At 45.3% G+C, this 26996-nt stretch overlaps 1 protein-coding gene and 2 long non-coding RNA genes across 4 annotated transcripts in view; 1 reads left to right on the top strand and 2 right to left on the bottom strand.

Moving 5' to 3' along the window:
• Nucleotides 1-10064: 10064 nt before the first annotated feature.
• LOC127632794 (uncharacterized) lies at nucleotides 10065-16455 on the bottom strand. Its single transcript, XR_007969136.1, has 3 exons — nucleotides 16319-16455; nucleotides 14784-15700; nucleotides 10065-10428 (listed from the first exon to the last, which is right to left on the bottom strand). It is a non-coding gene; the product is annotated as an uncharacterized LOC127632794 (long non-coding RNA).
• LOC127632795 (uncharacterized) lies at nucleotides 13039-13797 on the bottom strand. Its single transcript, XR_007969137.1, has 3 exons — nucleotides 13704-13797; nucleotides 13458-13581; nucleotides 13039-13378 (listed from the first exon to the last, which is right to left on the bottom strand). It is a non-coding gene; the product is annotated as an uncharacterized LOC127632795 (long non-coding RNA).
• A 1357-nt stretch (nucleotides 16456-17812) lies between the features above and the next one.
• Nucleotides 17813-26996, top strand: part of sos1 (son of sevenless homolog 1 (Drosophila)) — a 93896-nt gene continuing 84712 nt past the window's right edge. The window contains exons 1-3 of one of the 2 annotated variants that reach the window (XM_052111097.1): nucleotides 17813-18564; nucleotides 18685-18911; nucleotides 24361-24486. In XM_052111097.1, the coding sequence (XP_051967057.1) occupies nucleotides 18825-18911; nucleotides 24361-24486 (213 nt within the window). In that variant the 5' untranslated portion in view covers nucleotides 17813-18564; nucleotides 18685-18824. Of the gene's footprint in view, nucleotides 18912-24360; nucleotides 24487-26996 lie in introns of both variants that reach the window. The other variant, XM_052111098.1, reaches the window with a different exon arrangement.

Below are 26996 nucleotides of genomic sequence, written 5' to 3'. Positions count from 1 at the left end.
GTGTGGAGAAAACCAGGCACTGCTCATCACTTGTCCAATACAGTCTCAACAGTGAAGCATGGTGGTGGCAGCATCATGCTGTGGGGGTGTTTTTCAGCTGCAGAGACAGGACGACTGGTTGCAGCCTGAAAATGGCTGTCCACCAACGTTTACCATCCAACCTGACAGAACTGGAGAGGATCTGCAAGGAGGAATGGCAAAGGATACCCAAATCCAGATGTGAAAATCTTGTTGCATCTTTCCCAAAAAGACTCATGGCTGTATTAGATCAAAAGGGTGCTTCTACTAAATACTGAACAAAGGGTCTGAATACTTAGGACCATGTGATATTTCAGTTTTTCTTTTTTAATAAATGTGCAAAAATGTCAACAACTCTGTGTTTTTCTGTCAATATGGGGTGCTGTGTGTACAATAATGAGGAAAAAAATGAACTTAAATGATTTTAGCAAATGGCTGCAATATAACAAAGAGTGAAAAATTTAAGGGGGTCTGAATACTTTCTGAATACGTACCCACTGTATATCGAGTTAGAAAAATCTTTACAGCTCTTATGTCAACAAAGTAATTTAAGCAAGTGGAATTGAAAAATGCACTCTTGCAGTAAAATGAAACAACTTAAAACATGTACTGGAAACTGTGTTTAATGACAAACATTAATTACAAAAAGGTAAAAAAAAAAAACATCAACAATATTCTGGGCAGTAACAAGTGAAATGAAGTGCCAATGCTGATTGGTCAGACACTTATCCACCTCCCGAAGACACACAAACCACACGAACATCTGCCAGACACTCATCCACCTCCCGAAGACACACGAACATCTGCCAGACACTCATCCAGCTCCCGAAGACACACAAACCACACAAACATCTGCCAGACACTCATCCACCTCCCGAAGACACGCAAACATCTGCCAGACACTCATCCACCTCCCGAAGACACACAAACCACACAAACATCTGCCAGACACTTATCCACGTCCCGAAGACACACAAACCACACAAACATCTGCCAGACACTTATCCACCTCCCGAAGACACACGAACATCTGCCAGACACTCATCCAACTCCCGAAGACACACAAACCACACACTCATCCACCTCCCGAAGACACACAAACATCTGCCAGACACTTATCCACCTCCCAAAGACACGAACATCTGCCAGACACTCATCCACCTCCCAAAGACACACAAACTTCTGCCAGACACTCATCCACCTCCCGAAGACACACAAACCACACAAACATCTGCCAGACACTCATCCATCTCCCGAAGACACACAAACCACACAAACATCTGCCAGACACTCATCCACCTCTCGAAGACACACAAACCACACAAACATCTGCCAGACACTCATCCACCTCCCGAAGATACAAAAACCACACAAACATCTGCCAGACACTCATCCACCTCCCGAAGACACACAAACATCTGCCAGACACTTATCCACCTCCTGAAGAAACACGAACATCTGCCAAACACTCATCCACCTCCCGAAGACACACAAACATCTGCCAGACACTTATCCACCTCCCGAAGACACACAAACCACACGAACATCTGCCAGACACTCATCCACCTCCCGAAGACACACGAACATCTGCCAAATACTCATCCACCTCCCGAAGACACACAAACATTTGCCAGACACTTATCCACCTCCCGAAGACACACAAACCACACGAACATCTGCCAGACACTCATCCACCTCCCGAAGACACACGAACATCTGCCAGACACTCATCCACCTCTCGAAGACACACAAACCACATGAACATCTGCCAGACACTCATCCACCTCCTGAAGACACAAAAACCACACGAACATCTGCCAGACACTCATCCACCTCCCGAAGACACACAAACATCTGCCAGACACTTATCCACCTCCTGAAGAAACACGAACATCTGCCAGACACTCATCCACCTCCCGAAGACACACAAACATCTGCCAGACACTTATCCACCTCCCGAAGACACACAAACCACACGAACATCTGCCAGACACTCATCCACCTCCCGAAGACACACAAACATCTGCCAGACACTCATCCACCTCCTGAAGACACACAAACATCTGCCAGACACTCATCCACCTCCCGAAGACACACGAACATCTGCCAGACACTCATCCACCTCCCGAAGACACACAAATAACACGAACATCTGCCAGACACTCATCCACCTCCCGAAGACACACGAACATCTGCAAAACACTCATCCACCTCCCGAAGACACATAAACCACACGAACATCTGCCAGACACTAATCCACCTCCTGAAGACACACAAACCACACGAACATCTGCCAGACACTCATCTACCTCCCGAAGACACACAAACCACACGAACATCTGCCGGACACTCATCCACCTCCCGAAGACACACAAACATCTCCCAGACACTCATCCACCTCCTGAAGACACACAAACAACACAAACATCTGCCAGACACTCATCCACTCCCGAAGACACACAAAAAACACGAACATCTGCCAGACACTCATCCACCTCCCGAAGACACACGAACATCTGCCAGACACTCATCCACCTCCCGAAGACACACAAACCACACGAACATCTGCCGGACACTCATCCACCTCCCGAAGACACACAAACATCTGCCAGACACTCATCCACCTCCCGAAGACACACAAACATGCCAGACACTCATCCACCTCCTGAAGACACACAAACAACACAAACATCTGCCAGACACTCATCCACCTCCCGAAGACACACAAAAAACACGAACATCTGCCAGACACTCATCCACCTCCCGAAGACACACGAACATCTGCCAGACACTTATCCACCTCCCGAAGACACACAAACCACACGAACATCTGCCAGACACTCATCCACCTCCCGAAGACACACAAACATCTGCCAGACACTCATCCACCTCCCGAAGACACAGAAACATCTGCCAGACGCTCATCCACCTCCCGAAGACACACGAACATCTGCCAGACACTCATCCACCTCCCGAAGACACACAAATAACACGAACATCTGCCAGACACTCATCCACCTCCCGAAGACACACGAACATCTGCCAGACACTCATCCACCTCCCGAAGACACATAAACCACAGGAACATCTGCCAGACACTAATCCACCTTCTGAAGACACACAAACCACACGAACATCTGCCAGACACTCATCTACCTCCCGAAGACACACAAACATCTGCCAGACACTTATCCACCTCCCGAAGACAAACAAACATCTGCCAGACACTCATCCACCTCCTGAAGACACACAAACATCTGCCAGACACTTGTCCACCTCCGAAGACACAAACCACAGGAACATCTGCCAGACACTCATCCACCTCCGAAGACACACAAACAACACAAACATCTGCCAGACACTCATCCACCTCCCGAAGACACACAAACATCTGCCAGACACTCATCCACCTCCGAAGACACACAAACAACACAAACATCTGCCAGACACTCATCCACCTCCGAAGACACACAAAAAACACGAACATCTGCCAGACACTCATCCACCTCCCGAAGACACACGAACATCTGCCAGACACTCATCCACCTCCGAAGACACACAAACCACACGAACATCTGCCGGACACTCATCCACCTCCGAAGACACATAAACATCTGCCAGACACTCATCCACCTCCCGAAGACACACAAACATCTGCCAGACACTCATCCACCTCCTGAAGACACACAAACAACACAAACATCTGCCAGACACTCATCCACCTCCCGAAGACACACAAAAACACCGAACATCTGCCAGACACTCATCCACCTCCCGAAGACACACGAACATCTGCCAGACACTCATCCACCTCCCGAAGAAACACAAACCACACGAACATCTGCCAGACACTCATCCACCTCCCGAAGACACACAAACATCTGCCAGACACTCATCCACCTCCCGAAGACAGACAAACATCTGCCAGACACTCATCCACCTCCCGAAGACACACAAACATCTGCCAGACACTCATCCACCTCCCGAAGACACACGAACATCTGCCAGACACTCATCCACCTCCCAAAGACACACAAACCACACGAACATCTGCCAGACACTCATCCACGTCCTAAAGACACACAAACCACACGAACATCTGCCAGACACTCATCCACCTCCTGAAGACACAAACCACACGAACATCTGCCAGACACTCATCCACCTCCCGAAGACACACAAACCACACGAACATCTGCCAGACACTCATCCACCTCCCGAAGACACACAAACATCTGCCAGACACTCATCCACCTCCTTAAGACACACAAACCACACGAACATCTGCCAGACACTCATCCACGTCCTAAAGACACACAAACCACACGAACATCTGCCAGACACTCATCCACCTCCCGAAGACACACAAACCACGCGAACATCTGCCAGACACTCATCAACCTCCCGAAGACACACAAACATCTGCCAGACACTCATCCACCTCTCGAAGACACACAAACCACATGAACATCTGCCAGACACTCATCCACCTCCCGAAGACACACAAACCACACGAACATCTGCTAGACACTCATCCACCTCCCGAAGACACACAAACAACACAAACATCTGCCAGACACTCATCCACCTCCCGAAGTCACACAAACATCTGCCAGACACTTATCCACCTCCCGAAGACACACGAACATCTGCCAGACACTCATCCACCTCCCGAAGACACACAAACATCTGCCAGACACTCATCCACCTCCCGAAGACACACAAACATCTGCCAGACACTCATCCACCTCCCAAAGACACACAAACTTCTGCCAGACACTCATCCACCTCCCGAAGACACACAAACCACACAAACATCTGCCAGACACTCATCCACCTCCCGAAGACACACAAACCACACAAACATCTGCCAGACACTCATCCACCTCACGAAGACACACAAACCACACAAACATCTGCCAGACACTCATCCACCTCCCGAAGATACAAAAACCACACAAACATCTGCCAGACACTCATCCACCTCCCGAAGACACACAAACCACACGAACATCTGCCAGACACTTATCCACCTCTGAAGAAACACAAACATCTGCCAGACACTCATCCACCTCCCGAAGACACACGAACATCTGCCAGACACTCATCCACCTCCTGAAGACACACAAACCACACGAACATCTGCTAGACACTCATCCACCTCCCGAAGACACACAAACCACACGAACATCTGCCAGACACTCATCCACCTCCCGAAGACACACGAACATCTGCCAAATACTCATCCACCTCCCGAAGACACACAAACATTTGCCAGACACTTATCCACCTCCCGAAGACACATAAACCACACGAACATCTGCCAGACACTCATCCACCTCCCGAAGACACACGAACATCTGCCAGACACTCATCCACCTCTCGAAGACACACAAACCAAATGAACATCTGCCAGACACTCATCCACCTCCTGAAGACACAAAAACCACACGAACATCTGCCAGACACTTATCCACCTCCCGAAGACACACAAACCACACGAACATCTGCCAGACACTCATCCACCTCCCGAAGACACACGAACATCTGCCAAATACTCATCCACCTCCCGAAGACACACAAACATTTGCCAGACACTTATCCACCTCCCGAAGACACACAAACCACACGAACATCTGCCAGACACTCATCCACCTCCCGAAGACACACGAACATCTGCCAGACACTCATCCACCTCTCGAAGACACACAAACCACATGAACATCTGCCAGACACTCATCCACCTCCTGAAGACACAAAAACCACACGAACATCTGCCAGACACTCATCCACCTCCCGAAGACACACAAACATCTGCCAGACACTTATCCACCTCCTGAAGAAACACGAACATCTGCCAGACACTCATCCACCTCCCAAGACACACAAACATCTGCCAGACACTTATCCACCTCCCGAAGACACACAAACCACACGAACATCTGCCAGACACTCATCCACCTCCCGAAGACACACAAACATCTGCCAGACACTCATCCACCTCCCGAAGACACACAAACATCTGCCAGACACTCATCCACCTCCCGAAGACACACGAACATCTGCCAGACACTCATCCACCTCCCGAAGACACACAAATAACACGAAACATCTGCCAGACACTCATCCACCTCCGAAGACACACGAACATCTGCCAGACACTCATCCACCTCCCGAAGACACATAAACCACACGAACATCTGCCAGACACTAATCCACCTTCTGAAGACACACAAACCACACGAACATCTGCCAGACACTCATCTACCTCCCGAAGACACACAAACATCTGCCAGACACTTATCCACCTCCCGAAGACAAACAAACATCTGCCAGACACTCATCCACCTCCTGAAGACACACAAACATCTGCCAGACACTTGTCCACCTCCCGAAGACACAAACCACAGGAACATCTGCCAGACACTCATCCACCTCCCGAAGACACACAAACAACACAAACATCTGCCAGACACTCATCCACCTCCCCGAAGACACACAAACATCTGCCAGACACTCATCCACCTCCCGAAGACACACAAACAACACAAACATCTGCCAGACACTCATCCACCTCCCGAAGACAAACAAAAATCTGCCAGACACTCATCCACCTCCTGAAGACACACAAACATCTGCCAGACACTTGTCCACCTCCCGAAGACACAAACCACAGGAACATCTGCCAGACACTCATCCACCTCCCGAAGACACACAAACCACACAAACATCTGCCAGACACTCATCCACCTCCCGAAGATACAAAAACCACACAAACATCTGCCAGACACTCATCCACCTCCCGAAGACACACAAACCACACGAACATCTGCCAGACACTTATCCACCTCCTGAAGAAACACAAACATCTGCCAGACACTCATCCACCTCCCGAAGACACACGAACATCTGCCAGACACTCATCCACCTCCTGAAGACACACAAACCACACGAACATCTGCTAGACACTCATCCACCTCCCGAAGACACACAAACCACACGAACATCTGCCAGACACTCATCCACCTCCCGAAGACACACGAACATCTGCCAAATACTCATCCACCTCCCGAAGACACACAAACATTTGCCAGACACTTATCCACCTCCCGAAGACACATAAACCACACGAACATCTGCCAGACACTCATCCACCTCCCGAAGACACACGAACATCTGCCAGACACTCATCCACCTCTCGAAGACACACAAACCAAATGAACATCTGCCAGACACTCATCCACCTCCTGAAGACACAAAAACCACACGAACATCTGCCAGACACTCATCCACCTCCCGAAGACACACAAACATCTGCCAGACACTTATCCACCTCCTGAAGAAACACGAACATCTGCCAGACACTCATCCACCTCCCGAAGACACACAAACATCTGCCAGACACTTATCCACCTCCCGAAGACACACAAACCACACGAACATCTGCCAGACACTCATCCACCTCCCGAAGACACACAAACATCTGCCAGACACTCATCCACCTCCCGAAGACACACAAACATCTGCCAGACACTCATCCACCTCCCGAAGACACACGAACATCTGCCAGACACTCATCCACCTCCCGAAGACACACAAATAACACGAACATCTGCCAGACACTCATCCACCTCCCGAAGACACACGAACATCTGCCAGACACTCATCCACCTCCCGAAGACACATAAACCACACGAACATCTGCCAGACACTAATCCACCTTCTGAAGACACACAAACCACACGAACATCTGCCAGACACTCATCTACCTCCCGAAGACACACAAACATCTGCCAGACACTTATCCACCTCCCGAAGACAAACAAACATCTGCCAGACACTCATCCACCTCCTGAAGACACACAAACATCTGCCAGACACTTGTCCACCTCCCGAAGACACAAACCACAGGAACATCTGCCAGACACTCATCCACCTCCCGAAGACACACAAACAACACAAACATCTGCCAGACACTCATCCACCTCCCCGAAGACACACAAACATCTGCCAGACACTCATCCACCTCCCGAAGACACACAAACAACACAAACATCTGCCAGACACTCATCCACCTCCCGAAGACACACAAAAAACACGAACATCTGCCAGACACTCATCCACCTCCCGAAGACACACGAACATCTGCCAGACACTCATCCACCTCCCGAAGACACACAAACCACACGAACATCTGCCGGACACTCATCCACCTCCCGAAGACACATAAACATCTGCCAGACACTCATCCACCTCCCAAAGACACACAAACATCTGCCAGACACTCATCCACCTCCTGAAGACACACAAACAACACAAACATCTGCCAGACACTCATCCACCTCCCGAAGACACACAAAAAACACGAACATCTGCCAGACACTCATCCACCTCCCGAAGACACACGAACATCTGCCAGACACTCATCCACCTCCCGAAGAAACACAAACCACACGAACATCTGCCAGACACTCATCCACCTCCCGAAGACACACAAACATCTGCCAGACACTCATCCACCTCCCGAAGACACACAAACATCTGCCAGACACTCATCCACCTCCCGAAGACACACGAACATCTGCCAGACACTCATCCACCTCCCGAAGACACACGAACATCTGCCAGACACTCATCCACCTCCCGAAGACACACGAAGACACACGAACATCTGCCAGACACTCATCCACCTCCCAAAGACACACAAACCACACGAACATCTGCCAGACACTCATCCACCTCCTGAAGACACAAACCACACGAACATCTGCCAGACACTCATCCACCTCCCGAAGACACACAAACCACACGAACATCTGCCAGACACTCATCCACCTCCCGAAGACACACAAACATCTGCCAGACACTCATCCACCTCCTTAAGACACACAAACCACACGAACATCTGCCAGACACTCATCCACGTCCTAAAGACACAAAAACCACACGAACATCTGCTAGACACTCATCCACCTCCCGAAGACACACAAACAACACAAACATCTGCCAGACACTCATCCACCTCCCGAAGTCACACAAACATCTGCCAGACACTTATCCACCTCCCGAAGACACACGAACATCTGCCAGACACTCATCCACCTCCCGAAGACACACAAACATCTGCCAGACACTCATCCACCTCCCGAAGACACACAAACAACACAAACATCTGCCAGACACTCATCCACCTCCCGAAGACACACAAATAACACAAACATCTGCCAGACACTCATCCACCTCCCGAAGACACACGAACATCTGCCAGACACTCATCCACCTCCCGAAGACACACAAACCACACGAACATCTGCCAGACACTAAACCACCTCCTGAAGACACACAAACCACACGAACATCTGCCAGACACTCATCCAACTCCCGAAGACACACAAACATCTGCCAGACACTCATCCACCTCCTGAAGACACACATCAGCCAGACACTCATCCACCTCCCGAAGACACACAAACCACACAAACATCTGCCAGACACTCATTTTCTCCCGAAGACACACAAACATCTGCCAGACACTTATCCACCTCCCGAAGACACAAGAACATCTGCCAGACACTCATCCACCTCCCAAAGACACACAAACATCTGCCAGACACTCATCCACCTCCTAAAGACACACAAACCACACGAACATCTGCCAGACACTCATCCACCTCCCGAAGACACACAAACATCTGCCAGACACTCATCCACCTCCTAAAAACACACAAACCACGCAAACATCTGCCAGACACTCATGCACCTCCCGAAGACACACAAACCACACGAAGATCTGCCAGACACCCATCCACCTCTTGAAGGCACACAAACCACACAAACATCTGCCAGACACTCATCCACCTCCCGAAGACACACAAACCACACAAACATCTGCCAGACACTCATCCAACTCCTGAAGACACACAAACCACGCGAACATCTGGCAGACACACATCCAACTCCCGAAGACACACAAACCACACGAACATCTGCCAGACACTCATCCACCTCCTGAAGACACACAAACATCTGCCAGACACTTATCCACCTCCTAAAGACACACAAACCACACGAACATCTGCCAGACACTCATCCACCTCCCGAAGACACACAAACCACACAAACATCTGCCAGACACTCATCCACCTCCCGAAGACACACAAACCACATGAACATCTGCCAGACACTCATCCACCTCCCGAAGACACACAAACATCTGCCAGACACTCATCCACCTCCTGAAGACACACAAACCACACGAACATCTGCTAGACACTCATCCACCTCCCGAAGACACACAAACAACACAAACATCTGCCAGACACTCATCCACCTCCCGAAGACACACGAACATCTGCCAGACACTCATCCACCTCCCGAAGACACACAAACATCTGCCAGACACTCATCCACCTCCCGAAGACACACAAACAACACAAACATCTGCCAGACACTCATGCACCTCCCGAAGACACACAAATAACACGAACATCTGCCAGACACTCATCCACCTCCCGAAGACACACGAACATCTGCCAGACACTCATCCACCTCCCGAAGACACACAAACCACACGAACATCTGCCGGACACTAAACCACCTCCTGAAGACACACAAACCACACGAACATCTGCCAGACACTCATCCACCTCCCGAAGACACACAAACATCTGCCAGACACTTATCCACCTCCCGAAGACACATGAACATCTGCCAGACACTCATCCACCTCCCGAAGACACACAAACATCTGCCAGACACTTATCCACCTCCCGAAGACACAAACCACACGAACATCTGCCAGACACTCATCCACCTCCCGAAGACACAAACCACACGAACATCTGCCAGACACTCATCCACCTCCTGAAGACACAAACCACACGAACATCTGCCAGACACTCATCCACGTCCTAAAGACACACAAACCACACGAACATCTGCCAGACACTCATCCACCTCCCGAAGACACACAAACATCTGCCAGACACTCATCCAGCTCCCGAAGACACACAAACCACACGAACATCTGCTAGACACTCATCCACCTCCCGAAGACACACAAACAACACAAACATCTGCCAGACACTCATCCACCTCCCGAAGACACACAAACAACACAAACATCTGCCAGACACTCATCCACCTCCTGAAGACACACATCTGCCAGACACTCATCCACCTCCTGAAGACACACAAACCACACGAACATCTGCCAGACCCTCATCCACCTCCTGAAGACACACAAACATCTGCCAGACACTCATCCACCTCCCGAAGACACACAAACATCTGCCAGACACTCATCCACCTCCCGAAGACACACAAACCTCTGCCAGACACTTATCCACCTCCCGAAGACACAAGAACATCTGCCAGACACTCATCCACCTCCCGAAGACACAATAACATCTGCCAGACACTCATCCACCTCCCGAAGACACACAAACCACACGAACATCTGCCAGACACTCATCCACCTCCTGAAGACACACAAACATCTGCCAGACACTCATCCACCTCCTGAAGACAGACAAACATCTGCCAGACACTCATCCACCTCCTGAAGACACACAAACTACACGAACATCTGCCAGACACTCATCCACCTCCCGAAGACACACAAACCACACAAACATCTGCCAGACACTCATCCACTTCCCGAAGACACACAAACCACACAAACATCTGCCAGACACTCATCCACCTCCTGAAGACACAAACATCTGCCAGACACTTATCCACCTCCTAAAGACACACAAACCACACGAACATCTGCCAGACACTCATCCAGCTCCCGAAGACACACAAACATCTGCCAGACACTCATCCAGCTCCCGAAGACACACAAACATCTGCCAGACACTCATCCACCTCCCGAAGACACACAAACCACACAAACATCTGCCAGACACTCATCCACCTCCCGAAGACACACAAACATCTGCCAGACACTCATCCACCTCCTGAAGACACACAAACCACACGAACATCTGCCAGACACTCATCCACCTCCCGAAGACACACAAACATCTGCCAGACACTCATCCACCTCCTGAAGACAGACAAACACCTGCCAGACACTCATCCACCTCCTGAAGACAGACAAACATCTGCCAGACACTCATCCACCTCCTGAAGACACACAAACCACACAAACATCTGCCAGACACTCATCCACCTCCCGAAGACACGCAAACCACACGAACATCTGCCAGACACTCATCCACCTTCCGAAGACACACAAAGATCTGCCAGACACTCATCCACCTCCCGAAGACACACAAACCACACAAACATCTGCCAGACACTCATCCACCTCTCGAAGACACACAAACCACATGAACATCTGCCAGACACTCATCCACCTCCCGAAGACACACAAACCACACGAACATCTGCCAGACACTCATCCACCTCCTGAAGACACACAAACATCTGCCAGACACTCATCCACCTCCCGAAGACACACAAACCACACAAACATCTGCCAGACACTCATCCACCTCCCGAAGACACACAAACCACACAAACATCTGCCAGACACTCATCCACCTCCTGAAGACACACAAACATCTGCCAGACACTCATCCACCTCCCAAAGACACACAATCCACACAAACATCTGCCAGACACTCATCCACCTCCTGAAGACACACAAACCACACAAACATCTGCCAGACACTCATCCACCTCCTGAAGACACACAAACATCTGCCAGACACTCATCCACCTCCCAAAGACACACAATCCACACAAACATCTGCCAGACACTCATCCACCTCTCGAAGACACACAAACCACACAAACATCTTCCAGACACTCATCCACCTCCCGAAGACACACAAACCACACAAACATCTGCCAGACACTCATCCACCTCCTGAAGACACACAAACAACACGAACATCTGCCAGACACTCATCCACCTCCTGAAGACACACAAACATCTGCCAGACACTTATCCACCTCGTAAAGACACACAAACCACACAAACATCTGCCAGACACTTATCCACCTCCTAAAGACACACAAACCACACAAACATCTGCCAGACACTTATCCACCTAGGTGAAAACCTGTAAAACAGAATCATTTGATCACTCACCGCTATTTTCTCTGTGATGACAGACTTCTGTTTATTGTTCAGCTTCTTCTCAATCATGACATCAAGTAACTGGTTGAGAATATTTGTTGCGGCGTACCCTTGATCAATCATGTCTTGTCCAAATAAAGACGAGGTTTAAATGCAGACTCCAAACGTGAGCGCTTACACACGTGATCCACTACTCACCTCAACAGTAACCTTGAGTTTCTCAAAAGTGCCTTTGTAACAGATCTGCATCACTTTGGGAGGATCCACCTTGAAAAAAGAAAGAACAGTTTTAGAAGAAAGCTTTGTTCAAGAGCTCAAAGAGTCTGGAGCGAGTCTCTTCACGCACCCCTGCGATCTCAATGATGATTTGTTCAGTCATTTCTCTCTCAGTGTTCAGTCTGCCGGCACACTGCAGATGTTACGGCTTTCTTCAGATCTCCCTCTGACACTTTCATCAAAGCTTCAATTCCCTTCAACACAAACAGCACCAAACGCTTGTCAGCAGCATTACAGAACACACAATTGAGTTTACGGCGACAGTTGATTTCATGACTTCTGAAATCTTTGCTGTATTTGAGATTCTCTTTCTCACTGATCTCGAGCAGACGTTCCTGTTGAATGTCATTGTCCAGAGGTTTGAAACGCAACTTTGAGCATCTGGACGTCAACGGCTCAATGATCCTGAAATAAGAAGCTTGAGATCATTATTAGAGCAAAATTCTAAGACACATTAGATGTTTGACAAAAAAATTTCTTTAGAAGACGGTTTTCTTTTTTCAATTTATCCCATTTTCTCCCAATTTGGAACGCCCAATTCCCACTACTTAGTATTTCCTCGTGGTGGTGCAGTTACTCGCCTCAATCCGGGTGGTGGAGGACGAATCTCAGTTGCCTCCGTGTCTCAGACCGTCAATCCGCGCATCTTATCACGTGACTTGTTGAGCACATTACCATGGAGACGTAGCACGTGTGGAGGCTTCACGCTATTCTCCGCGGCATCCACGCACAACTCACCACACGCCCCACCGAGAACCACATTATAGCGACCACAAGGAGGTTACCCCACGTGACTCTTTGGTTGCTTAGGAGACCTGACTTGAGTCACTCAGCACGCCCTGAATTCAAACTCACGACTCCAGGTGTGATAGTTAGCGTCAATACTCGCTGAGATACCCAGGACCCTCCAGGCTACTGTTTAATATATTTAGCGATTTCCCAGATCTATGGTTTTGCCATTTTCTGTTAATGTCGATCATCATTTCATTCATTCAAACCTTTATTTAACCAGGATAAAAACTCCTTGAGATTACAAATCTCTTTTACAAGAGTGTCCTGACAAGTGGCAACATTGCACGTACAAATAGTCACAGAAACACTTACAGGTAAATACATAATACACACTTTCACTCATCATATTCAAACAACTATGTAATCATAAAAAATCTAGGTCATAAATCAACTTAATTTAAGAACAGTGACAAACAGACTGACTTTCTGCAAGATCCTTTAAAACGCCTTTAAAGGAATAAAGGAATGCCAGACACTCATCCACCTCCCGAAGTCACACAAACATCTGCCAGACACTTATCCACCTCCCGAAGACACACGAACATCTGCCAGACACTCATCCACCTCCCGAAGACACACAAACATCTGCCAGAAACTCATCCACCTCCCGAAGACACACAAACAACACAAACATCTGCCAGACACTCATCCACCTCCCGAAGACACACAAATAACACAAACATCTGCCAGACACTCATCCACCTCCCAAAGACACACGAACATCTGCCAGACACTCATCCACCTCCTGAAGACACACAAACCACACGAACATCTGCCAGACACTAAACCACCTCCTGAAGACACACAAACCACACGAACATCTGCCAGACACTCATCCAACTCCCGAAGACACACAAACATCTGCCAGACACTCATCCACCTCCTGAAGACACACATCAGCCAGACACTCATCCACCTCAACTCCTTCAACTGTAGCTCATTTTGTATCTGATTCCATGCTGATGGTGCTGCAATACTAAAAGCCTTTTTTCCAAAAACAGTACAGGCTTTAGGGACTGCCAATAAAAACAAATTTTGTGAGCGCAGGTAATATGTCCCTGCAGACCTTGGAATAATGTACGTTTTCAGATAAGGAGGAAGGAGTCCTAATACTGCAAATGAAAAGATGCCAGTGCATCCAACGCAGAATAGAGAGGGACAACCATCCTACCCGAGAATACAGTAAACAGTGATGAGTGCGAGATTTTAAATTTGCTATGAATTTCAAGGCTCCATGAAACACAGTGTCCAAAGCATGAAGACATTGAGAGGTTGAATTCATGTCTTCAGGATCAACAGAATCATCTGTTTGCAATCGGCAATGGGATCTTTGTAAGACATCATTGATATCTGATTACATCGTCCTATCGCCCAGTCCTATAACACATATACGCAGATATGATGATGAAGTCTCACTATTTCTCCAACCAGAGCATAGCTCACGGCTTCTCTCAAGACGAGGAGGACGATTTCTGCGCTTCTGTGTTGAAGGTCCTTTCAGAAATGCCTGCATGTCTCCTCCTAGAAACAACACAATTGAAGATTTTTTGAGAAGTGATATGATAGATATTTAAGCCCTTTTTAACCTATCAATCTCCACTTTCACTTTCTTCTTTTGTTTTTGGCAATTCACATTCTTCATGTATATCGGTCACCAACTAGCATATCACTTCTGACCCTTTGATTTGGGCTAAATGAGTAAGACACCTTTCATTTTTGGGTGATGCAGCTATAATGCAGTGAATTGGAGGTCACAGCTAATTTTATTTACTCCAAAACCAAAAGAAAAAATCCACTATTACATTTGAGTGACTTTCCAAAAGTGTTTAAAATAGAGAGTGGTGGATTAAGACAGTAAAATAGCAGAAGATGCCCAATTTACTGCCATTCTCTCTGTATTAAAAACCCACTCAATGCTCTAGTAATTCAGTTTTTAAAACGAATTCAAAGGTATTATAATGATAAGCGTAATGTTATAAATTTACAATCAATATTTAAAAAATGCTCATATTAAAGAATTGCGATATTTACGGATGAAACGCGTCATCAGTCTGTGAAAGGTCGTGTGTAAAACTGCATTCAGAAATCAAATATCACTGACAAACTCCCCAATAGTGCAAAAAAGCTCAGAAATCTTACCTGAAGTGAACAAGATGAAAGGAAGAAGATAACTAAGAATACATGTAATCAGAAGTAAACGCTGTAATTAAATAAATCTGATTTGAAGTCTGAGTTTGTTAACACTGTCACTAGAGACAGAAACAACCAGATTGCCGCCTGACGCGCGGATGACGTCAGGAAAAGCGCGTGTACGTCAGGATGAGCGCGTTCGCGTCACTGATCAATCACTGAAGGACACTGACTGGACTTTGATATATTGGAGTTATGTGATTAAATATGATATCATGATTTAGGTGAATGACCATGAGAACGTTCAATGTGTCGCATTTATTTAATTAATGTATAGAACAGTCTAGACTGGCCCGCGGATGACGTCAGGAAAAGCGCGTGTACGTCAGGATGAGCGCGTTCGCGTCAGGATGAGTTCGTGCGCGTCACTGATCAATCGCTGAAGGACACTGACTGGACTTTGATATATTGGAGTTATGTGATTAAATATGATATCATGATTTAGGTGAATGACCATGAGAACGTTCAATGTGTCGCATTTATTTAATTAATGTATAGAACAGTCTAGACTGGCCCTGTAGTATCTGAACTGTCACATTGAGTAACAGAAAATGCCTCCTATATGACCTAAAACTAACCATAACTGCACAATTAAATAAGGAAACAGTCTTTCTAGTCCGTTTGGAGTCCTTATTGTCAATATATTTAATTAAACAACACTAATACAAAAGACACTGCTAAATGACACAAGTGTGATCGGTGCAGTTTTAGTTCTGTCTGCGCTGCTGTGCGTAATTGCGTCATCATACGCTTAGCTGTGATGTTTTTTCTTGTTTTATTCAATAAATATGAAAATGTTTGTATATTTATAAATGTTATATAGCAAGATAAATGTACTCACAAAACTAAAAAGTAAAAAATATCATATAAAAAACAAAACAAAATACAAAAAGTGCATAAATAATTCAAACAAATACTCAATAAAGCTCACAAATATTCAAAGTCGTTATAGCCTTTTTAGAGTATCTAATATTGTCAATGCACAGCTTTGTTTCACTCAATAAATCCATTTCTTTTTGACTGAGTATTTGTTATTTTTATTTTCATTATTTGATTTAACTTACTTTCATTGTAACTTATTATAATTATATAAATGTTTTTTATTCTTTGATTTTCTCCATCTCCTGTATTTCTCCATTACAGTGGTAACCGTTCTTTGTTTCTTTAATATTACAATTGAAAGTGATGCATAAAAATAAAAAAAACACAAATATGTATTATTTTTGAGAAAAAATCAAGCTATATATACAAAATTACTATAAGTATTGCTGTCATTAATTTTTTCATGTATATTTAAGTTTTTATACTAATAAACTTCTTATATATGCTGTATTTATTATATTATACTTGCGTTATATTTTCCTGCCGCTGAACAATGATGGGAATTATCTGTAATCTCTGCGTTCTGTTAGTTCTGTCTGCGTCGTCGTGCGTCACTGCGTCATCACATGCTCAGTGTTTTTGCTCGGTCTCTTTGAAACGGCGCAGAGATTCCGTCTTTTATACCTCCAGTTTTCCTCTAACTTTGGACTTTTGCGCTTCATCTGATGTCCGGGTATTTGTTCTCGCGTTTGCGGAGCGGTGCGACGCGCGAGTGACGCGGAACGCGCTGTTTTCAGTCAGTTACTGAGGCATTTTATTGCGCATGTTCATGAACCGCCCGAATGAACGCGGATCAATAAAACACTGCGATCTCATCAAACATCTGATTAAATCATTCTCATCTGATCAGACATCAACATTATAACATCGAGACACGAGAGCACTTATGCTTTCAACGCGGGAGCGCAGGCCTGTAGTCCAGTAAACTCAACCTGATCAGTCTGATCGATACCTGATGCTGGGGACTACAGACATCCCCCTGAACCTTGAGGAGATGCGCCCACACTGATTAGAACATAATTATAACAGATACACGCACCTCTATCTTCATATGTGAGATCCTGATCAGTCTGATTGATACTTTGTCAATAATTGATCAATAATCAGATGCTGAGGACCTCAAACATCCACATGGACCTAGAGAAGATTTACCAACACTGATCAGCACAAAATTACTGAAGATACACACATCTTCCTGTGCATCTCTTGAGATCCTGATCAATAACTGAGCAATAACTGATGCTGAGGACCAAAAATATCCGCCTGACTTTGGAGGAGACGCCCACACTCTGATCAGCACAGAATTCTATTAGGTACACACCACTCTCTGTGCATATGTGACGTCCTGATCAGTCTGATCAACATATAATCAATAACAGATGCTGAAGTGTGATTGACGGATCTTAATCATCTTTCTCGCCTCTGTCCATCAGTGTGTCTCTGGGCTGGTCTGGACACACACCTGTGAGGATGCCATGTTTACATTAGACAGGTGTGCTCTTCCTCTGGCTGGATGTTCTGAGCAGGTGTGTCCGATCAGGTGGATGTGAGACACACACACACACATACAGTCATGCAGGCTGCGCCCTTCCAGTACGATTTCTACAGTGAGGAGAACGCACCCAAATGGAGGGGATTACTGGTGCCGTCACTCAACAAGGTAAGACCACCTGTCAATCATCAACACGACAGAGGCGCGATATCTAGTGAGCAGATATGTATTTACGTGAATTCTGATGACAGTACTGATATGTAATGGCAATAAAGATATTGTGATGATGACAATACTGATATCTTATGGTGATATGAAAGCCTTGATGATGATACCGATGCCTTGATGGTAATAACGATACCTGATGGCAATACCGATGTCTTGATGGTAATAACGATACCTGATGGCAATACCGATGTCTTGATGGTAATAACGATACCTGATGGCAATACCGATGTCTTGATGGTAATAACGATACCTGATGGCAATACCGATGTCTTGATGGTAATAACGATACCTGATGGCAATACCGATGTCTTGATGGTAATAACGATACCTGATGGCAATACCGATGTCTTGATGGTAATAACGATACCTGATGGCAATACCGATGTCTTGATGGTAATAACGATACCTGATGGCAATACCGATGTCTTGATGGTAATAACGATACCTGATGGCAATACCGATGTCTTGATGGTAATAACGATACCTGATGGCAATACCGATGTCTTGATGGTAATAACGATACCTGATGGCAATACCGATGTCTTGATGGTAATAACGATACCTGATGGCAATACTGATATTGACTTGAGAGCTGAGTGGGCCAATGGGCTAGGTTAACCCTAACCCTAGCTCACAAGTATTGCCCAAAAGTACATATCAGTAATTAGAAATTAAATGAATGGTTATTATACACAATATTATTTAAATTAACTATCTGAATTTTTTTTTGATTTTGGAACTGACACAAGAGGAAGCCAAGTGAGCATGGGTATTGGCGATACTGATTTACATTTATGCATTTGGCAGATGCTTTTATCCAAAGTGACTTACAGTGCACTTATTACAGGGACAATCCCCCCCAGAGCAACCTGGAGTTAAGTGCCTTACTCAAGGACACAATGGTGGTGACTGTGGGGCTAGAACCAATGTCCTTCTGATTACCAGATTACCAGTTATGTGCTTAGACCACTACACCACCGCCACTCCTACTGATTATGTCAAAATGGGCAACAATTAGATATAGTTGTCCATCACAAATGAATAAGATGAATGTTTTGACATGTAATGCTTTCCATGACATCTGTGTGTGGGTTAATCGTGAGTTTGCACAGGTTTCTGCACTAGCTTCATGACTATTATTCTTGTTTACTCTCGAATTGCAGTATTGTGCTACTGTGAATATTGATGTTATAAATTGCTTGTGATATTCTGCAGTTGTAATTTGCTTTATGTTAAGCTGTCTGCCAAATGATTCTATAAATGTCCTATTCAATACTAAGGCTTTCGAGAGCTTTGTTCGTCATCCTCTTGATGAGAATCACTCAAGCTGCCCTTCAGTCTCGCTCAGTGTTGATCCAAAATGGCAGTGTGCTGGAGCCAGATTCTCTGTTCTCTGATGCTGCGTCTGTGATGTGGACGACACACATTCACACGTACACAGTGTTTCTTAGCAGCTTTATTGCTGCTTTCTGTGACATTGAATCCATAGCAACAGCAAGACTGAAGAACTCAGCATCTACGGTCTGTTGATGTTCATTTATTCTACTTTAAAAATAATTCTCATCATTTACTCACACTCATGCCATCTCAAACTCTTTCTTCTGTGGAACACAAAAGAAGATTTAAAGAATATATATAATGGTTTGTTTATTGTAAATAAAATGTAAGTCAATGTGGTCCAAAACTTTCAATCTCCAAAAAGCACATAAAGGCAGTATAAAGGTAATCCATATGACTGTAGTGGTTTAATTCATGACTTTTGAATCGATACGATCGCTTTGGTTGAGAAAAAGACCAAAAATTCAGTCCCTTTAATTTTTTCTCCATAGGCGAATAGATTTTTAACAATAACTTATTCATCTTTAAAAACAGATCTACCGTGAGCTCTGAGGTTGTTAAGTGATGTATATGCTTCTGTTGAAGACATCAGTCCACATTATTTCAACTTCATTGTCATAAAACTGTTTAATGGTGGGTTCCTGGTGGAAAACTACACTACCCATAATCCTGAAGAGAAATCCATCAATCAGAGAATCACATCAAAAAAGCTCTGCAGCTCCGCCCAGTCCCATGATGCAATGTGACTGACTTAACCTAGCCGATTTCCCCAAACTTTCAAACTACTTACTGTGTGTATATATATATATATATATATATATATATATATATATATATATACTGTATACGCACACACTCATACACACCACTCTCACACACACTCTCATACACACCTAACGCACACACTCTCGCACACACCTAACGCACACACTCACACACACACACACTCTCATACACACCACACTCACACGCACACACCACACACTCATACACACACACTCATACACACCACACACACTCACGCACACACCACACACTCACTCTCACGCACACAATCACACTCTATCTCATACACACCACACGCCCTCACACACACACTCACACACCACACACTCACGCACACACCACACACTCATACACACTACACACACCACACACACACTCACTCACGCGCACACCACACACTCACGCACACACCACACACACTCACTCTCACGCACACACCACACACTCACGCACACACCACACACACACTCTCTCTCATACACACCACACGCCCTCACGCACACACACACACTCACACGCACACAACACATACTCACGCACACACACACACTCTCTCTCATACACACCACACACACTCACGCACACACCACACACACACACTCACGCACACACCACACACTCATGCACACACCACACACTCACGCACACACACACTCTCTCTCATACACACCACAAGCCCTCACACGCACACACCACACACTCATACACACACTCTCATACACACCACACACACTCATGCACACACTCACGCACACACCACATGCCCTCAAACTCACGCACACACCACACACTCACACTCACACACACACTCTCATACACACCACACACACTCACGCACACACCACACACTCATACACACACTCTCATACACACCACACACACTCACGCACACACCACACACTCATACACACCACAGGCTCTCACACACACGCACACACCACACACACTCACGCACACACCACACACTCATACACACACTCTCATACACACCACACACACTCACGCACACACCACACACTCATACACACCTCAGGCACTCACACACACGCACACACACGTTAAAGTAACATTAAATTTTTTTGTCAAATTTTGTATTGCCTTGGTATTGAAATTATGGTACTTTTGACATCCTTAGTTTCTCCACTGAGATTGTTGCAGCAGCTTGTTCTAGATTGAGTGACAGCTGTTCGTCACTCTGGCCAGTCATGACATAAACACATCATCATCACACTGATACTGTACATGAGGAAGTGTGTGTGAACAGTGTTTCAGTTTTTAGATTCCTTCAGGCAAGTTTCACTGGAGCACTCACAATCCCACTGATACTGTAGTTCTGTGTGGGGGTTTAATCTGAAACCACACACTCACACAAACATACACACTCACACACACATACACGCATGCACACACAAATGCATACATACACGCGCACACACACACACACACAAATACATACACACTCACACATACACACACACACACACAAAAATACATACACTCTCACACACACACATACACACACATACACAAATACATACACACATACACACACACACACACACAAATACATACACACTCACACATACACACACACATACACACACAAATACATACACACTCACACATACACACACATACACACACACAAATACATACACACTCACACATACACACACATACACACACACACAAATACATACACACGCACACACTCACACACACATACACACATGAATACATACACACTCACACATACACACACACATACACACACACACACAAATACATACACACACACACATACACACACAAATATATACACACTCACACATACACACACACACAAATACATACACACGCACACACACACACACATACATACACACTCACACATACACACACACACACACACACACACACACATACCAATACATACACACACACACACACACACACAAATACATACACACACACACACACACACACACACACACAAATACATACACACGCACACACTCACACACTCATACACACACACAAATACATACACACTCACACATACACACACACACACAAATACATACACACACACACATACACACACACACACACAAATACATACACACTCACACATACACACACACATACACACACACACAAATACATACACACGCACACACTCACACACATACACACACACAAATACATATACACACACTCACACATACACACACAAATACATACACACTCACACATACACACACACACATACACACACACAAATACATACACACTCACACACACACATACACACACACACACACAAATACATACACACTCACACATACACACACACACACACACACACAAATACATACACACTCACACATACACACACACACATACACACACACAAATACATACACACTCACACACACACATACACACACACACACAAATACATACACACACACATACACACACACACATGCACACGCACACACCACACACTCACGCACACACCACACACACTCACTCTCACGCACACACCACACACACACACAAATACATACACACTCACACATACACACACACACACACACACAAATACACACACACTCACACACACACAAATACATACACACTCACACATACACACACACATACACACACACATACACACTCACATACACACACACACACATACACACACACATGCACACACAAACACATATACACACAGTCACACACACAAACACATACACACACTCTCACACACATGCATACACATGTACACACAAACACGCGCACACACACACACACACACACACACACACACACACACACATACATGATCAGAGTTTTAAACATGTGATATGTGTATTTTTATGATGGATTTTCATAGTTTGATATTGAATGTCTCGGTCTGAAGACTAAAACAGTCAAATCTAGACATAAAAGACATTTAAAAAGTACCAAAAATAAATGATGAGCGCCTGATGAAAAGTTTCCATTTCAGTTTTAGTGATACCTTCATATAACACGAATAAATATTTTGAATCTTTTTGTTTTAATAAAAATCATCTCCTGAGATATGAAAGTGCCTGAAGCTGAAAACAGACTGACTTATGATGAGTGACACATGACAGTTTCAAAGGTGTTTCCTGTCAAAGGTCTCTCTGAGACATCTTACAGGTCCACTGCATTTGGTGCTTGGCAGGTGTTAATGTCATCCACTGGTTGAAAGTGTGTTTGTGTGTTGCAGGTGTTGAATCAGGTGCACCCGAAGCTGTCGTCCCAGCAGGAGGCGCTGCAGTACATCGAGGGTTTGATTCTGGTGCTGCTCAACACGCTTTGTCAGGCGCAGCCGCGCACCGTACAAGACGTGGAGGTGAACACCATCACCATGACAACAACACGCAAACCATATTTACAACCTAAATATACAACTAAATACAAGACCAGAACATCACATGATATTGTGCATGTGCAACACATTGTTTGAATCAGTGATTTACATGGATAGATTTTTTGTTCTGTATCATATTATATTCATTGACCCCACAACGTATGACATTTTAAACATTTTAATTGGATTACATTACATAAACAATTATCATATTCATTTATGTTTATTTTAAAAGTATATAAATACTTACAATCGCAGTGTTCAAATATTTATATGAATATTTTGTGGTGCTGCTATTTATAAATCTTTGGATAAAATAGATGCTTCAACTACAGGATGAAATTCATTTTTCTTTAGGATAAACTCATTAAAGCTAAATGCTAGTAAAGACATCACATATTTAGTGTCGACCGATATATCGCTGAGGCTGATAAATCGGACGATATTCTGACTTCATTATCGCCAGATCTCGTTTCGGCATCCAAAATGTGGCACCTCTATTGTATTTGTGTCATTCTGTGTCAGCTTCACCAGAGGTCCCAGGCTCAAAATCTTGTTTTTGATATTTGTTTTACTGGTGAAAGATAAACAAACTAAACTACTAAATGTCATGGATCAATATTCACTGAGTAATAAAACATTTTGTAGAGGAGGGTCATAGTGACTATTATCAGCAAGGATTTTGGAGCAAAGCTGCAGGTCAAAATAATCACCGTAGTTAGGTGTCAGCGTCATGATTTCATTTGTATTCACAGATAGGTCGTGTATTACTAAAATCAGTTGACTTTAGCAGCTGTTGATGCATTATACGTCAATGGTTGCTATAACTCCAGAAGTCTTAAAGATGTCTTAAGATCCTTTTACAATCTGGTTCATCACTGGAGGTCTGACTTGGGGGCTGCGGTTATGTTTGCTCCGCAGGGGTTGATTTGGTGTCTGAGAGGTTGTGAAGGCTGGTCCAGTGTGGAATGGGGGTCCTATACTGAGCCTGTTAAAAACACATTCAGCTCGTTGGTTCTCTTCCCGGCTGCCTCCCTGCTGACGGTCCTTGGTTTTGAAGCCTGTAGTTTGCTTCATGCCCATCCACACAACCCTGGTGTTGTTCTGCTTCTGTGTAGGAGTCCTTACACTCCCTTAGTCACACCTTCAGGTCACTGGTGATTGGGGCTGCAACTAAAGATTATTTTGATGAACGATTATTCTGCGAATATTGCAACGATTAATCATCAGCTCTTAATCGATTATTCAGTTTGTGTCTCGACTTAAAAGGTTGTATTAAAAGTGCTTACTAACAATAAAGAGGATAAAATCATCTTTTAAAAACACCTCTAAATGACATTCACTGAATTAAAGGAGAAACATACTTAAAGTTTAATTCTTTAATGAATCTTAAATATGAGTGTATTTTATATATGAGTGTATTTGATATATACAGTACGTGTATTTTCATCAGTGCAGTAAAGACAAAATATACTTATAGTCAAGATTTATTCTGTAAAAGTGTAAAGATCTGATATGCTGCTTCTCAGCTCAATGCTTTTTTAAAGGAAAAATTCTCAATATTTCAAGATAATATGTCCGGGATTGCACCACATTTCATTCACAACTGCAATCCCTCCAGCTTCTTTTTTTATATATATATTTTTATCCCCTTTTCTCCCAATTTTGGAATGGTCAATTCCTACTAGTTACTAGGTCCTCGTGGTGGTGCGGTTACTCTCCTCTATCCGGGTGGTGGAGGATAAGTGTCAGTTGCATCCTCTTCTGAGACCGTCAATCGGCGCATCTGATCACGTGACTCATTGTGCATGACACCGCGGAGACTCACAGCATGTGGAGACTCATGCTACTCTCCACGATCCACACACAACTCACCACACGCCCCATTGAGAGAACCACTAATCACCACCACGAGGAGGTTACCCCATGTGACTCTACCCTCCCTAGCAACCGGCCAATTTGGATGCTTAGGAGACCTGACTGGAGTCACTCAGCACACCCTGATTCAAACTCACGACTCCAGGTGTGATAGTCAGTGTCAAAACTGAGATACACAGACCCCCCTTCCACCTTTCTTCTCACTGCTCAGCGTATCATCCCTGTCCGCCCGAATAATCCTGAAGCTGGGTGTGGAGGCACTGTGGTCCATGAAGTCCAAGCGCAGCCAAGTCTCCATAAAACACAACATACTGCTCTCCCAGTATTCCCTCTGGGTCCAAATCAGTACACAGAATTCGTCCATCTTATTTCCCAAAGACCTCACGTTCCCCATGACAATTGCCGGAACTGAGGGTTTAAATCTCGCCCTCAGCTTTGCTCCAGCTCTACACCCCCGGCGTCTCCTCCTGAGCTCCGCCGGGATCACAGATCTAGCTCCGGGTAGAAGCGCTCGTCTAGAGAGCACCAACAGCTGGTCGCATGTGTACACAAACACAACACTCTGCTCAGCATCGTGAACCAGAGTGCGTGATAACCCAGGCATCCCAGCTGCA

Source organism: Xyrauchen texanus, chromosome 39, assembly GCF_025860055.1.
Source record: "Xyrauchen texanus isolate HMW12.3.18 chromosome 39, RBS_HiC_50CHRs, whole genome shotgun sequence".
Classification (NCBI taxonomy): domain Eukaryota; kingdom Metazoa; phylum Chordata; class Actinopteri; order Cypriniformes; family Catostomidae; genus Xyrauchen; species Xyrauchen texanus.
The sequence above is the reverse complement of the archived record's forward strand: the minus strand, read 5'-3'. Positions and strand labels throughout refer to the sequence as shown.